Source organism: Nicotiana tabacum, chromosome 7 (assembly GCF_000715075.1).
Source record: "Nicotiana tabacum cultivar K326 chromosome 7, ASM71507v2, whole genome shotgun sequence".
NCBI lineage: Eukaryota > Viridiplantae > Streptophyta > Magnoliopsida > Solanales > Solanaceae > Nicotiana > Nicotiana tabacum.
In genome coordinates, this window is record NC_134086.1 from 146,683,338 (window position 1) to 146,698,705 (window position 15,368).

At 36.0% G+C, this 15,368-nt stretch overlaps 2 protein-coding genes across 4 annotated transcripts; one reads left to right on the plus strand and one right to left on the minus strand.

Moving 5' to 3' along the window:
- Nucleotides 1-1,580: 1,580 nt before the first annotated feature.
- Nucleotides 1,581-9,553, plus strand: LOC107759177 (mitochondrial carrier protein MTM1). 3 transcript variants are annotated; one of them, XM_016577053.2, is made up of 10 exons: nt 1,581-2,024; nt 2,360-2,434; nt 3,580-3,705; nt 4,338-4,397; nt 4,538-4,708; nt 5,520-5,619; nt 6,446-6,540; nt 6,626-6,775; nt 8,181-8,239; nt 9,045-9,553. In XM_016577053.2, exons 1-10 carry the CDS (start codon nt 1,782-1,784, stop codon nt 9,196-9,198), a joined length of 1,233 nt encoding a protein of 410 aa, XP_016432539.2. In that variant the 5' UTR covers nt 1,581-1,781; the 3' UTR covers nt 9,199-9,553. The 3 variants fall into 3 exon arrangements, with proteins under 3 accessions (XP_016432539.2, XP_075073934.1, XP_075073935.1); XM_075217834.1 differs by lacking the exon at nt 1,581-2,024 and adding an exon at nt 2,139-2,267; XM_075217833.1 differs by lacking the exon at nt 2,360-2,434 and having other exon boundaries at nt 1,582-2,024.
- Nucleotides 9,554-11,904: 2,351 nt separating this feature from the next.
- LOC107759176 (arabinogalactan protein 20) lies at nt 11,905-13,170 on the minus strand. The gene is made up of 2 exons (XM_016577052.2): nt 12,985-13,170; nt 11,905-12,154 (listed from the first exon to the last, which is right to left on the minus strand). Exons 1-2 carry the CDS (start codon nt 13,103-13,105, stop codon nt 12,051-12,053), a joined length of 225 nt encoding a protein of 74 aa, XP_016432538.1. The 5' UTR covers nt 13,106-13,170; the 3' UTR covers nt 11,905-12,050.
- Between the last annotated feature and the right edge of the window lie 2,198 nt (nt 13,171-15,368).

Consider the following 15,368-nt stretch of genomic DNA (forward strand, 5'->3'; position numbering starts at 1 on the left):
CTGCTTACCTTTTTGTCTACTGAAATCTTTCGTCTCTTCTTCTCATTACTTCCTTGGCCCGTTTTCTGCTAAAAAATGACTGGTGAATCTTCTCGCGACCATTTTCCTGCCGCTAATCCGGTGCTAGAGAGCTCTGTTCAGGCCACCCGAGAAGCGGATGTGGCAGAGGATGAGGAGATTCCCTCAGTGGTTGAGATCTTGCCTCGCCTAGGGAGAGAGGCGATTGACTTCAGTTTTGGCGGTGGAGCGGAGCCGGAACCTGTCCCCTCCGTCGTGAGGGAAAGGGGAATTGTAGAGTTGAAAGAAAGGCGGGGAATCCCCAATTACGTTGATATGCTGCCGGTTCTTCAGTGCCAACCAACGTCTCGATTCCGAAACCGCCGTAATGGTCCATGAGGATCGAAGGAACGTCACCCTACCGCAAAAAAACCCACATAATGCGACTAAGGAATAGAAAGTTGTAGGCCAGATTTCTCTCGACTTTGTAACGAACATAATCCGTCTGCCGAGTCCAACATAGGACAACCCCGACAGACGGAGGGACTAACTGTATTGGTTAAAATCTGACCACCGCGACCAGGTCGCCCAACACCCCGCCTCGGTAACCAGGCGGTGAAAGTTAATATAATCCACTCCATTTTCTCCTATGAGACATCCGACAAATCAGAAAGGGCAGCACACAAAGACAATACCAGGATACATTAATGACAAGAAAGGGTCGAGTCAAGCAACGGGTAAAAAGACCTCAACTATATATAGCCAAGAAGAAAGCTCTCAAAAGGGGGCTTCTCCACTCTCATGAGAGAAAGGAGGACAAGAAAGCTCAAAAGCTCTCAAAAGGGGGCTTCTCCACTCTCATGAGAGAAAGGAGGACAAGAAAGCTCCTTCTTTGTATCCTAGAAAACGGGGAAAACCCCTGTATAATACATGTAAGTTTTACTTTCTCATCAATCGATGCGAAAAATGATGTTGAGTTTTAATAAGATCGATCATGTCTTTTTCGTCCCATATGCAATCATTATCACTAAGGTTTCGATCTGGAATTAATTATATTTGGCTAAGATTTACCCCTTCATCTTTGATTGATTTGTTCAAAAAGGTTTTAACATCTTTTGAGTCAAACATTGGATATACTCAAAATTTACACAAAATTAATGAACACATATTATATACTTGTATGTTTATACATATTATCTAGTTATCACTAAATTATAGTCATATATCACTTCAATTTATTCCTATTACTAATGAGGGTAAATTAATGGAGTATAATTTATAAGTGTAAAGTATATTAAAGTTTTTACCGAAAAGTTATTTTCTCAAAAGATCTCTCAATTAGGGAAACAAATTATCGCGGTAAACAGGGAATGTTTACTAAAATTCGCCCGCAATTCCCAGAAATTAGGAAAAAAGATTTTGAGGTTACGTGCGCAGTGATCTCATGCGTTACCAAAACAGCCGCCACTCCTGTTTGCTTGGCGCCCTTGTGTCCACGCCACGCCACCTATTCACTTTGCTTCTCATTTCATTTTCTCCATGCAAAATATTTAAATAAAAAAAAAAATCAATTTTCCACCTCCAGAAAAATTACAGAAACCCCTAGAAATTTCCATTCGTTCGAAAGAAAAATTGTTCAACCCCGGAAGCTACAATTTTCCGAAAAAGTATCCAAAATTTTGTTAAAATTCAATTGTCCACCTCTATACACAGAAAGACAGAGAAATTTCAATACAAAAACAAAAATTTGTTCAACCTCAAAGCTTAAAAATAAAATAAAATTGATGGTGGGATCAACATCAACAAAGCAGGGGTTGCCGTCATGGATTGGGGCAGCCACTGCAACACGAACCACCGTTGAATTCGACAAAAACGTCGCCGTTTCTGGTGGGGACACGTCGTCAACTGAGCCTTCACATTCCGAGAACTATACGGATGTGAATTTGGGTTTTGGAGAGAGAGCTATTTCCGCCGCCGGCGCTGCCGTTCTCTCCGCCGTCCTTGTCAACCCTCTTGATGTTGCCAAGGTCAATTTTTCCCCCTTTTATTTTTTATTCTTTAATTAAACCTATATTGTTCTTTTAAGTTGCCTTAAAAGTTACTGCCTTTTTTTAATCGTATAGTAATTTCTATTTCTATTTAGTTGTGTGTTCCAATTTAACTTATGTAAGTGATGTCCAAAGTTTGTTCCACTGTTACATTGCAAATATCAGTGCTTAAACATGGATTTGTACCGAGGAGAACCTTTTGAACAGCTTACAAGATCAAAAGTTGTAATCTTGAGTTGCTTCTCTACTTCCTTGTCATTTAACTTCTTTCAGGCTGTTTAAATTTTAATGGCATCTTTCTTTCTGCTTTGCAGACAAGGTTGCAAGCTCAGGCTGCAGGTGTCCCTTATGATAGCCTTTGTAGTTTGGGACCTCTTCATGCAAATACAGTAGGTTCCCTGCACTTGATGTACATCAACCTTCGTTCAATTTTGAATTGACCATGCTATGCGAAGTTATTAACTTTCACCATGACTTACAAAATTTACAATACGGGTGATAACCTAAATCCGTTTAATTTGTACAAAGTCCTCTTTTATACATCTTGTGATGCAATTCCGACTAGTTCTCACTTTGAATTTCTTACTCTTAATCCTTACATTGGTACCATGGTGTCCTACACATCCATTTAGTTTTTTTTCCTTCCCCGTGGCAAACATGGACATTAGAATGCTTAATTCTTTTTATAAATGGGAAGTCAAATATGTTTTCCAGAAATAATAAGAATTTTCTAAGGTAAGCAACAAGAGGAGATCTTCACAATGCTTATAAACTCATTAACATGGCTAACAGAATTTACTATGCTAGTTGAAGCTATTAACTTTCACCACAACTTCCCAAAATTACATGTGATACTCCAAATTCAAGATAAAGCTGTTTAATTTGTACGAAGTCTTCTTTTATACATCTCATGGTGCAATTCTGACTAGTTCCCACTTTAATTCTGACTAGTTCCCACTTTGAATTTCTTAGTCTTAGTCCTTACACTGGTCCCATGGTGTCTACTTATCATTGACCAGTTTTTGTGTATAACATGGACACTGTAATGCTTCAAAATTTTTGATAAATGGGAAGTCAAATATGTAGTTCTGGAAAATAAAAATATACTAAGACAAAGAACAAAAGGAGAACTCCACAATGCAGGAAAAATCTGTTTTATCTAAATCAACTCGGTAGAACTACTTATATCGTCATGGGGAATTCTCCTTCAAGCTCGAGGAACTACCTGCACTTTCGGTTATCATGTTTGTGCTCAACCGTTTGGAGCCATATGAAATTATTATTGTCAGAGTTTTGATTCATGATAGTGGAGTGGACACTTTTGATGAAAGGCATGGTTTGTAGGCTGCTAACCCTGGCAGAAACTAGGTGTGCTGGCCTGCTGTGTTTCATGCTATCTCCCAAATTTTGTGCGCGAGATGTGTTTAGTTTTACCTAAATTATCAATCTAAAGTTACAAGGACCAACTTAAGTTGATTAAGTTTCCACTATATGTTGTTCAGCATATAATTTTTTCATCTGCTATCTTGTTTAGGTGCTGACAGGTGTGAAGTGCAACTCATCAGGCACTCGTGCTGTTCTTGGTGCTGAACCATCATGTTCCCCAGATTGTTCCAGATATAAAGGAACACTTGATGTCTTTTATAAAGTAATACGTCAGGTTAGTTACTTTTTGTGGGAACTATAATAGTTACGTTTTACACATAGTTTGAGATCCTCTGCTTTGAAATCTGTGTCTTATTTGAAATCCGCTCAAAGTTATGAATACTATCACATCAATATCCATCATGAACTAGTCATCTAAGAAAGTGTGGAGGATGATTTTGTTGTTAGGCTGCAAAAACAATTTAAAACTTATAACTGTAGTTCCTTTTTCTGTACTTTTCTGGGGCATGCAAGACAACTCTTTTCTCATTATGACATCTGTTATGTACTCACAGAACAGCTATGGATTTTACATGAGATGGTCATGTAAAAGGTGATAATTCTGTAAATAGAGTTACCCTTGCAAGGGTTTGCTGTCACTACCTTCCTCTCCTCCCCCTCCCCCTCCCCCCACCTCAAAAAAAAAGTTGAGTGTTGAAGTTATTGGTTAGAAGCTGATACCAACAGCTTCACCAAAGTTGTTCTAAATTCATGCAATATTATCAGGTCAAAAAAGAAAATAAATAGAAACCATTGGACCTGAATAGTAGGGGATTCTCTAAACATCTTCTTTCAGTTCATTTCTGCATTTCATTGGCTCTGTGAAAGTAAACTGTCTCATCTATTTAACCCAGGTAACTTGTGCAGGAAGGAGTTACTAGATTGTGGAGAGGCACTAATGCAAGTCTGACATTGGCAATCCCTTCTGTAAGTCTCGATTTAGAAATTCATCTGTCTTTCATTTTCACTGGTTATTCAAGTATGAAGCATGCTGTTATGTGCAATTGCATTTACAGCTGTTTTGTTTCGTGATAGTTCTTATTAAGTGTTTTTTTTGCCTTTTGCAGGTGGGGATTTATTTACCTCTTTATGACATTTTTCGAAATTGTATGGAAGAGTATACATTACGTAATGTACCGATGGCTACACCATATGTCCCCTTGGTAGCAGGATCCTTAGCACGTTCCATTTCTTGCGTCACTTGCTATCCAGTTGAGCTTGCAAGAACACGAATGCAGGTAAATCTGATTATCTACTTGATGCTGATGGAAACATTACACGATTTCTTGTGAGAGTACTATGCTAATGGAATCTCTTGCTGCTAGAAGATGTTTATCACTATTACAGTTAATCTCGTGGATAAAACTAAAGATAGATGTGTAAAATTTACAATTTTCAAATATGTGAATATTGAATTTACATTCACAAAAAAGATCAAAAGAAATTACATATTTTGGGCATGCATCTATATGCTCCAGAAGATAGTTAAACCTTTTTCCCAGTTTTTAAAAATATTTTACCGTGGAATTACAGTTAATCTCGTGGATAAAACTAAAGATAGATGTGTAAAATTTACAATTTTCAAATATGTGAATATTGATTTCACAAAAAAGATCAAAAGAAATTACATATTTTGGGCATGCATCTATATGCTCCAGAAGATAGTTAAACCTTTTTCCAAGTTTTTAAAAATATTTTACTGGATTATGGCTTGTATTCTTTCCAGATGTTTCTTTCCCTCTGTTGTGATTTAGTGGCTAGCTATGGTAAAAGCTAAAAGATGAAGATGGAAATCTCGTTCCACTGGTTGGGAAAACTAAAGGGTTGTTACATTGGTAGTTTAGAAACATTAGTTTCTTTGTGTGATGTTTGTCTTTATCACTAATTATGAGGTGCTTGGAACTTACCAGATAATGTTAATTTCCTTTTCGAAGAGCAGCATCACTTAGTTAGGTGTTTGGGTTTATCATGTTATGTATGTTTTAGATGCTATCTCTACCTTATTTTTCTGCTAAGTTTTACTTCGTCCGGTAACTTCATTTCTTATAGGCCTTCAAAGACACAAAAAATGGTGTGAAGCCCCCAGGAGTGTGGAAGACATTAGTCGGGGTCGTTTCTCCAGTCAATAGTGCAAACAGCTATCAAAATTGTAATACTTCTTCCTCAAACTTACTTTTGTTGTCTGCACATAGTTATGTTATATTATCTGTCCCTCTTCATGGTTAGACATTAGTCTTGAGTCGTTTAAAATGTGTGAATAGGTTCCTGCCTTATGCGTACATAAAAGTTGTTCAATAAACAGGCAGGGTATGTGGATCTACATGCTCCATCCTCTTTAGGGCCATCCACCTTTAACCAGCATTAGTCTTATCCTTCATACCATCTATTTTTGCCATCTTATGCTGTTTCCTTTTCTTCCCACCGCGATCTTATGCTCTTTCAATGATAGTGACAATATTACATGCGTGCTATACACACACGGTGGAGCTTTTATCTCTTCCTTGGATCCCGTGGGGCTCTGTTGAAGTGCAAGGTTTTCTTGTAAAACATTATTTAAACGACCTCATTTCTTTGTAAATTTATGGGGAAATTCAACATACCAATAATGCTAATGTGAGGAAGTTCTCTCCTAATTTATCTTGTCCTTAATTGATTTTAGAATAGATTCTACAAGAAGCTTTGACTTAAAAGGTTTTTGCTAAGAAATACTAGAACCTTTCACAATTAACTTATTTCTAGCAAAGGAAATACAAGTTAAATCCCATCATTATTTAAATACTTCACTCTAGTTTTAGTTGTTATTGAGACACAGAATGAATCAGCTAAAAGTGTAACTTACAGCATATGGCGTTGGAAATATTCAATTTCTTTGAGTATCAATTATGGAAGTTTAACTGCTCCAGCTCTTTGCTTTATGGTTTTTAATGCTATGCTAACATTTGTGGTTAATTACTTCCCCACCAACCAATGGCTAGCAACGCGAACCTACCGCCTCCTCTGGACTGGTTTGGGGGCACAACTAGCTCGTGATGTTCCTTTCTCTGCAATTTGCTGGTCTACTCTTGAGCCAGTAAGTTCTTCTAGCCCATAACTGCGTGCTATTCCTGCGCTCGCTCTGCGTTTAATTGAATAGAACTCTTGCTACTTTTGTGAAGGTTAGGAGGAAGCTACTAGGCCTGGTGGGAGATGAAGCAAGTGCAACTACTGTCCTTGGTGCAAACTTCTCCGCTGGATTCATTGCAGGAAGTCTTGCAGCTGCTGCAACGTGTCCGTTAGATGTTGCAAGAACTAGGAGACAGATAGAGGTCGGTCTTCTCCCATTCACCTAAAATTTTCCTAAAAGAAACAACTGGCAGAAAGTGTGATCGCTCATTGAAAAGTTTACTTGGATCACGTGAGTAGTTGGACCTCTTAATAAGTTAATAGTGGGCTGATATCAAGTAAACATAAAGAAATTTCTGCCTGATAGTGCACACACCTAAATAAATTTCTTCTAGTTTGGCTGTGGAGTCTGAGTGTAGAACTCTGGGTTTCCTGGATCTAATGTCACATGTTGAGTGGAAAATTACGTTTAACCTCAATCACTTGATAAGTCTTGGGTTCGATCAAACATGATCTCGAAGTGAAAAAGATCATGTAATACTTTTTGCCTTAGGCATGGGTTTACATTGATGAAACCTGTAGTGGGAACTATATCAAGTACAAAAAACTTATATTTTGGATTCACTGCAGTTAAACTACAAAGAACTCTTCTAATGTCACATTTGGAAGTAGAGGGATGTTTGCATCAGATGTATCTCAAAGCAAGGTTTTGCGCAAACTGCCACGTCCAGGCACCGTAACAGGAGCTCTTCGGTTCAGCTCTCCATGGGAGCAGAGTTGCTTATCTCTCCCCATATATGCATGTCTTTCTGATCTACCATTTTTTCCCGTCAATTTTAGATAATTCAGTATTGTAATGCTCCCAGTAGGGAGTGACTTGCGATTACGTCATTCTGTTCAAGGAGAAGTAAGAATGAGGAATATAAGTTAGTATGTTAAACCTGTGTTAATGTAGTCATAAACTTAACACAGAAAGTCAAACATCATATTTTGGTGGCTGATGGGTTTGTCGATACTCATTTTACTGAAGATATTTTTGTATCCTGGTTGTTCTGATAAGATCTTAATTTTTTTTTTTGATGACCGAGAAATCCGTATGGAGCCGATCTTTGGACCAACTCGGTGGATAATGGGCCCGCCCCTCTACCCTTCTATATAAGATCTTAAATTTTTAACCCAGATTTTCTGTGTTACTCCATACCTTTTGTTTCCGTTGTTTGTTGATATGGCAGTCTATTTGATGAGTTTGATTTGGACGAATTAGCTTAGAGTTTCCACTGGCATCTGGCTACAACTTTCAAGAAACTGATTGTCAGATGCATTGCCTGTTATTTTTATTAATTTAAAGAAGCATGGTGGATATGACGAAGTAGACTATTATCTCGGCAATAATGAGCCAAGCTAGTATTTTGCAGTGAATCCCCCATTAAGTAGCCATGCATTGTGATTTGGAATGCCCGATTATCTAGCATGCGCTTCATTTCTCGCTTTTTCGCTTTAAGCTCTAAGGACCTTGTCGCTTTTTTGTGCTCTCGATTTTAAAAGCACCTAGTTATTATAATTTCCTTCTTTTTGTTGGTTTAATGGAACTTTCATTTTACATTGCAGAATGATCCTGAACGAGCACTGAGAATGACTACGAGACAAACGTTGATTGAGATATGGAGGTACTTCATTTTGTTTCTTTATCTTCAGCTGCAACTCCCATCTCCCCTTCCAGCCCCTCTTCTCAGATACTGCAATATGTTTTGACCTAGTTGACAACAGGTAGTTGGAGAAGTAATAAGCTCTCATGAGTTGATTGACTGTAGTATTAGTTTTGGTTTCACAAACTAATCCTTTTCTTTAGGGTGCCGATTGCCGATAGGATAATTGTACATTTTATTGAGTATGATAGTAGATGTATGAAGGATGTGATTCATTTTAAAAAAGGGGTATGGGGGAAGAAAGCTGTGGACAGAATGGGTATTGGGACCTCTGTTCCATTAAGAGACGACTTTTGTAAAAGTATCTGAGATCCCACTAAGTGATGACTTACAAACTCTCCACCATTTCTAGCTCCTTGTCTTCCTTACCCTTTCATTATGATGAATCCAGTTGATTCGCTTGATGTTATGGAATACCTGTTTCGTCGTGTTGTCCGTCTCCATTTATTCTTTTTCTTATAAGATACAGGGTGATTCTTTCATGCTGCTGAGAAAAATAATTCTATTTTATCTGGGTGCTTAGTAAGTTTTTAAGTTAGTACAAAGGGGTAGAATGCTTAGCGGATACACAAAGTTCCATTTGATCAAGATGAACCTTGGAATATGCTTGTGTCCACCTGAAATCAGCATCTTGCTGAGTGTTAAAAGATTTGTTCTTGTACTGGAAACGATTTGAAGCATAATTGTAGTATCTCAGGACGTATAGACCATTGTCTTATAGTTCTTTGTGCTGTGAACTGTGCTAATTATTGTTTTCATGAACCAGGGATGGGGGAGCTAAGGGGTTGTTCACTGGAGTTGGCCCCCGAGTTGCCCGAGCTGGTCCTTCAGTTGGGATCGTTGTTTCCTTCTACGAGGTGGTAAAATATGCTTTGCGCCATAGGCATACCGCATATGCATTGGCAGAGCAAAGATGCTGATCAATAGCACTGTGATCTACACGCTAATGAGGGAAGTGATGTTAGCATAACTTGTACTGATAACAGGCTGAAGAGAGAAAGGACAATATTCGACCAAGTGTATTCTACTGAAGACCTGACCGTTTCAGTAATTTGGGTCATGACGGTAATTCCTTCTAGCCAGTTTTGCCTGTGAGGCTTGAAGGTTGATTTATTCAAGCAAGTGGAGAAGTTTCTCCAGTGGTGTAGCTGATTCATAAATAGGCAGCCATTTATGCCTTTAGTTTCTTTGTAAATTCACAACCCTTCTCCCACTGTACCTATTGCGTACATACGGAGATATAATAAGAGAATAACAACTGTACCCTTCTGTATTTCAGATTCTTTGTACTAGTAAACAAAAGAAACTAGACTGTTGTGTTGCGTGGTAGTAAGATTTAAAAAAAAAAAAATTGTCGTAGGAAACTTCCTGGAGGGAACTAAGGGATAATATACGTGGGGTTGCTTGCAAATGCTCGAGGGGGTGGGTTTACACAGTGTGAAACATGGGAGTTTCAATACGCAACTACAATTCAATAATTAAGTACAAAGCATTGAAGGAGAGTATGGGGAAAAAGGGAACCTGAAAAAAGAGAGTAATAGAACGCTGCTCTAAATGGCCTTACTTTTTTACTTCCACTTTTCTCGAGTTCACGTCTTCTTTTACTTGTATTAATAATCAGTGCGTTCCAGATGGTGCATTTCTTTATATCCCAGAAGTAGTGGCGGATCCCGGATTCCGAATAAGGGGTTCAATATTATAAAGACGTGAACAGTAAAAATTTCATCTAATGGGTTCATCAGAAATTTGTTGAATCCAAATGTAATGTCAAACGGGTTTATAAAAAAAATTAAATCTAAATAGGAATTAAACTATCGTCAAAACTCATGCTAACGATATGTTGGATTAACGTAAAAATAGAATGGTATAGCCAGTTTTCGGACTGATCATTCAAAAATAGCTAGCGTTTACCAAGTCAATGAAAAATAGCCACTATTTTGCTGCAACAGAGATCGGTCCAGCATAATATACTGGAGTTCGGTGCACCTGTGTATGAACTCCAGCATATTATGCTGGACCGGTATACTTTGCTGGCTCCAGTATAATATACTGGAGCACCGGTGCTCCAAACTCCAGTATATTATGTTGGACTGGTATACTTGCTGGAACTCCAGTATATTATGATGGAGTTCTAGTGTACTTATGCTGAAACTCCATCATATTATGCTGGAGTTCCAGCATATTTATCCTGGAACTCCAGTATAATATGCTGGAGTTCAAGTATATTTATGCTGGAACTTCAGCACAATATACTGTATTTTCCGGGTTTTGAATAGTGTTTTCGCTCAGATTTATCTTTACATAAAAAGTGGCTAAATTTCTATTACTTTTGAAACTGGACTATTTTTGAACGACCAGTTGTAAATTCGGCTATTTTTGAATTTCTCCCTGGATTAACAGCTTGCTGGATGGTTGTTCCCCATTGTATCGTATTGTATTGTTATCCCAAAACAATGTTTGTTTTGATTGTTTCATTAAAATTGGTTGTATTGTATTATTAAATCCATTATTCCGGAACAATGAAAAGTCCCCTTTTTTGAAACAACCAATTTGGTGTGGTGGGATTGTTTCCTATTTTTCTTTCCAATTATGCCCTAACTTATTACTTTACAATTCTATTGTACCCTTTAGCTTCCTTTTTTTTTTTTTTTTTTTTTTCTATTTTAACTCCAAATCTCCAACCTATAACCTACTTTTTTTCCCCAAAACTTCAGCCACCAACGTTAAAGGTGTTTTGCCGCCTTTCGTTTTATTTTTTTCTCCTAATTTGCTTTAAACTCAATTCTAATTAGCTGTGCTCCTTTGTTTTGCCTTATTCTATCTCGCTCCTTTGTTCTGTTTTCTTAAGGTATTTTGCCTTCTTCTGTTTTATTTTTTAAAATTAATTTTATACATAATTTTTGATAAATTTAATATTTAAACAATTGAGGGTATTTTAGTAAACTTATCAGTTACAGTACAGTACGATACAGTCAAATCAAACAACAAAATATTATTTTACAATAACAAACAAATACAATCTATCCAAATATTATATTCATAAACCGATACGATACAATATAATACAATACATTATAAAACGACGGGGAACAATGATCCAAACAGAGTGTAAAACTAATAGTACATTAGTTTGTTTTGAAGTAATTGTTTTTACAAAAAAAAAACAAAAAAAAAAAAAAAGAACTAGTAAAAAGGGGCATTATAAGGAAGAGAAGGCAACAAAAATCAATTATAATAAATAATAAACAATAAATTAGTAAAAGATAATTGCAAAAACAACTATTTTAATAATTAAATAAGACAAAGAAGTTGAAGGCAAACAATAGGATCTTATTCGCCTCAATAGGATCTGCTGCGTAATGTACTGTTCAAGCAGTGGAAAGAAAAAACAATTGCAATGTGCGGAAAGACGGGATCGAGCGTGGACCCTTAAAAAGAAATTTTGAACCCCTTTGACCCCTAAACTAAGCTTTAGATTTGTGTCAAGGGGATGCAATAAATTTTACCCTATATATATAGAGTGTAATCTTCCGACGAAGGGGGTTCGGACGAAACACTTCCGTCCTCTAAATCCGCCCCTGCCCAGAAGACGGGTATGAGACTTGAAATGTTGAGAAAAGTGGAAATGAGAAAAAGGCAACTAAATATATAACCCCTGGAAAAATAAACATGAACGGATTGATAATTGAATCCATATGAAGAATGACCAATCATTGTCCCAAAGAGAAAAATGAAACATAATTTTAGGTTTTACTAATACTAAGAGATAAATTTAGAAAAAGTTGTAGGGAGAAGCGTCCATAGGGTGGATGAGATATGTAAGGAATAAAGCCGCCAGCATCAGCACGTATGCAATTCCTTGATCTATGGATGTTCCTGCAAATTAATTACCACAGATCATATTAGCCGAAAGGATTAAGTTACATACATTAGATTTGTCGTATAACAAAAAGATTTACCCTACACCAATTTAACCTGGCTAGAGCATCTCTAGTCCAAGTATACTCAGCTTGTGTAAGATTGAATACTAATTTGTTTTATACAGTTTTCATCAAGACTTGTAAAATTGTACATTTCGAAGGCCACTGAATGTTATCCTAAGATCTCTATCTCTGTTGCTCTTGTACCAGGAGCAAGCACAAGAGTTGTTTTATATAGAGATCTAGCTACTACAACTATTTTGTTTCAAGTTTTGGGTTGAAATGTTCACTTTTAATAAGTACGTTCTTAGATTTGTAAGTCTTCATTTAACTTAGCAGAGTAAATCCATATGATTCTTAAAAGTTTTATGCTACTTTACATAATTTTGGGTTTGATGTTGCAATTGTTTCTCAAAGTCAAAAGAAACACCCGACAAAGAATCTGAATAAACTAGGAAATAATTAACCCTTTCAGAGAAGTGAAAATCAGATCCTACAAACCCCCACTGTTCACAAGGCAAACAACCCAAAAAATGCAGACTGTACAAACAAGAAGGCACAGTGGGGGCTAGTTTGGGGGCGGGGGGGGGGGGGGTTGCATAGCAGATTAAAAAGGGTTTAACTTTTGTACACTGGTGGTGTATAAATGGTTTGCAACAATATGTAGTAATTCTAATGCGATTAACATTAAAAAATTCGACTAATTAACTCATTATGATCAATTATTTAGACTGTTAGCAAACGAAAGTTAAATACTAAGCGAAAAGAGAAGGGGATAGAGCAAACCATCACTGGTAGGGGCAGGAGCAGGGGCCAAGTCTTGAGCTTGAACACAAGGGATGAAATTGAACAATGCCATGGCAAATATGGCCAACAAGATTGAAACTACAATTTTAGAGGCAGCCATATTCTCCCCAACTTTTCTAACTCCAGAGAGAAATATATCTTGGTAACAAAACAGTGAGGAATGCTGGTTGAGACCTTTGGAGATTTATATAGTTAGTTAGTAGGATCTAGTATTCTTTTTGTTTCTATTTGTATTTTAGAATTTAAGTTATATACGTCAGTATAATATTTTTCTACTCTATCAATTACTTTGACCTATTATTACAAGTTAATTATGATTTTTAGTATTAAAATATCAATTAGTGCTTATCATAAATTTTATCTATAATTATTTTTTAATTTTTTAGTTATACTAAATTTTTATGATATCAGTTAATAAAACTTAAACTCTTTATTTTATTCTTTAAAGCGAGCATAGAAAAGGTGAGAAAATTGTGGGGTCTATCAAACTTTGTTGTTTTGAAACCCCATGTGCCACCTCCTTTTTTTCCCAACTCTTTATTCTTTTTTCCATCAAACCTCAGATTATATGATTAATCAGAGATAATGCATAAATAAATTAATTTAAAATTATTTATCACTTGTTCTATAATATCAATTGAATTGGATGCTAAAGGAGCTGGACTTTAGATTCTTTGTTTCTTTTGACAGATAAGTTGGACTTTATCTTGTAAATTTTATATTTTAGGCCAAAATATATTACGTCAATTGAACTAGAATATTATGTCGTTTCTTTTTCTCTGTCAATCCACATAAGGTGTGCATAAAATTTTGAAAAGGATTCTAAAGGGTGATTGACACCTCAATCCGTATTAGCAGCCACCTAATTTGAATTTGAATTTGTGAATACATCTAGGTGAGTAGTTATCTAGCTATTACACCAAGATGGATACAAATAAATTGTAATCCCAAAGATATGATTGCATTTTTCTTTCAAAATTTGGTTATCTTTTTCCTGTGGTAAATTTTTATCACCCTAAAGGACCAGAATTTTATAGCAAAGGGAAGGCAATGGTCTTTTAATGAACTTTCCGCATTTCAAAATTTTTCACTATGAAACAATATAAAATATAAGTCTTAAAATGCCTTACTGGGATTTGTTCGAGCTCTTTAGGTCTTCAACACTTTTTCCTAAGTGCCAAAAGCAAATTAGAGCGATGAAACTTAGCTAGGTTCCAAATTTGGGTGAAACAAATTAAATATTGTCATTAGCAAAGGCAGATTCAAAATTTCAAATCAGCATGGGTAGAATACCGTTATACTTGCTAATCAATTGTAATAATATATGAGAACTTAATGAAATAGGACTGGTAATAAAAATGCATATCACCAATTTGAAGGGGGAAAAAGGTCACCAAATTTAAAGCCCTTGGACGATCACGAGGTAATCTCACTTGAAAAGATTTTTTTATCAAAAAAATAAAAGAAAAAAGATAGAAAAAGTAAAGGAAAAGAAAAAATAACGGAAAATAATTAATGATGACTATTTTACGCTCATATTATTGATAACATTCTCTTTATTCAATTTTTACGTTGCATTATCTCATGTAGATAGTCAAATATCAATCACATTTTTGTTTCGACGATGATTTTCTCAATAAATTTTACTAATATATTATTGACTATTGAATTTTTTGACATGTACTGTTTTTCACATAGTTACCCTTTTAAAAAAATTAAATGGATGATGGATCAATGCTCGAATTTACAATGAAAATGAAAATTAGAAGTATCGATCTTCAAATTTTGAACACCATTTTTCTTGAGACAAACAAGAATATCATCCCTAGATTTTGCTTTCGTTTATTTATTTATTATTATTTGTTCTTGTTTTTTGTTGGGAATATTAACAAATCATGGAGACAAGTTTGAGTGAAATTGAGAGAAAGAGGCCCATATAATGGTAGAAGGTGGGGTGGGCCGTTCGTGGAGCAAGATTACTTGGTATAGGGAAATTCCACATGCAAATTGCGACTAACATTAACACATCTTTATATTGAAATAATACTACTACTATATCTTAACTACAACACACCACATGCCATTGCATTGCTAGACCCTCACCACTCAATTACCACATCTTATATTCATATTTTTTTGCAAGGAATGGCCCCGCTATCCGCTTCACATGCCAAGTCTGATTTAAAGTTTATGAATTTAATTATATCAACTTTATTCATAACTTGTCTTAATTATAATGTTCATTATTAAATCTTTATACATATTCAAAAAATTTCCTAATACAATTACAAATGTCCTCCAAAACTTCTTTGCTTGTACTCTGCCGCGCAGACTTTTTTTTGTTTTGTTAAGCGGATGCATAT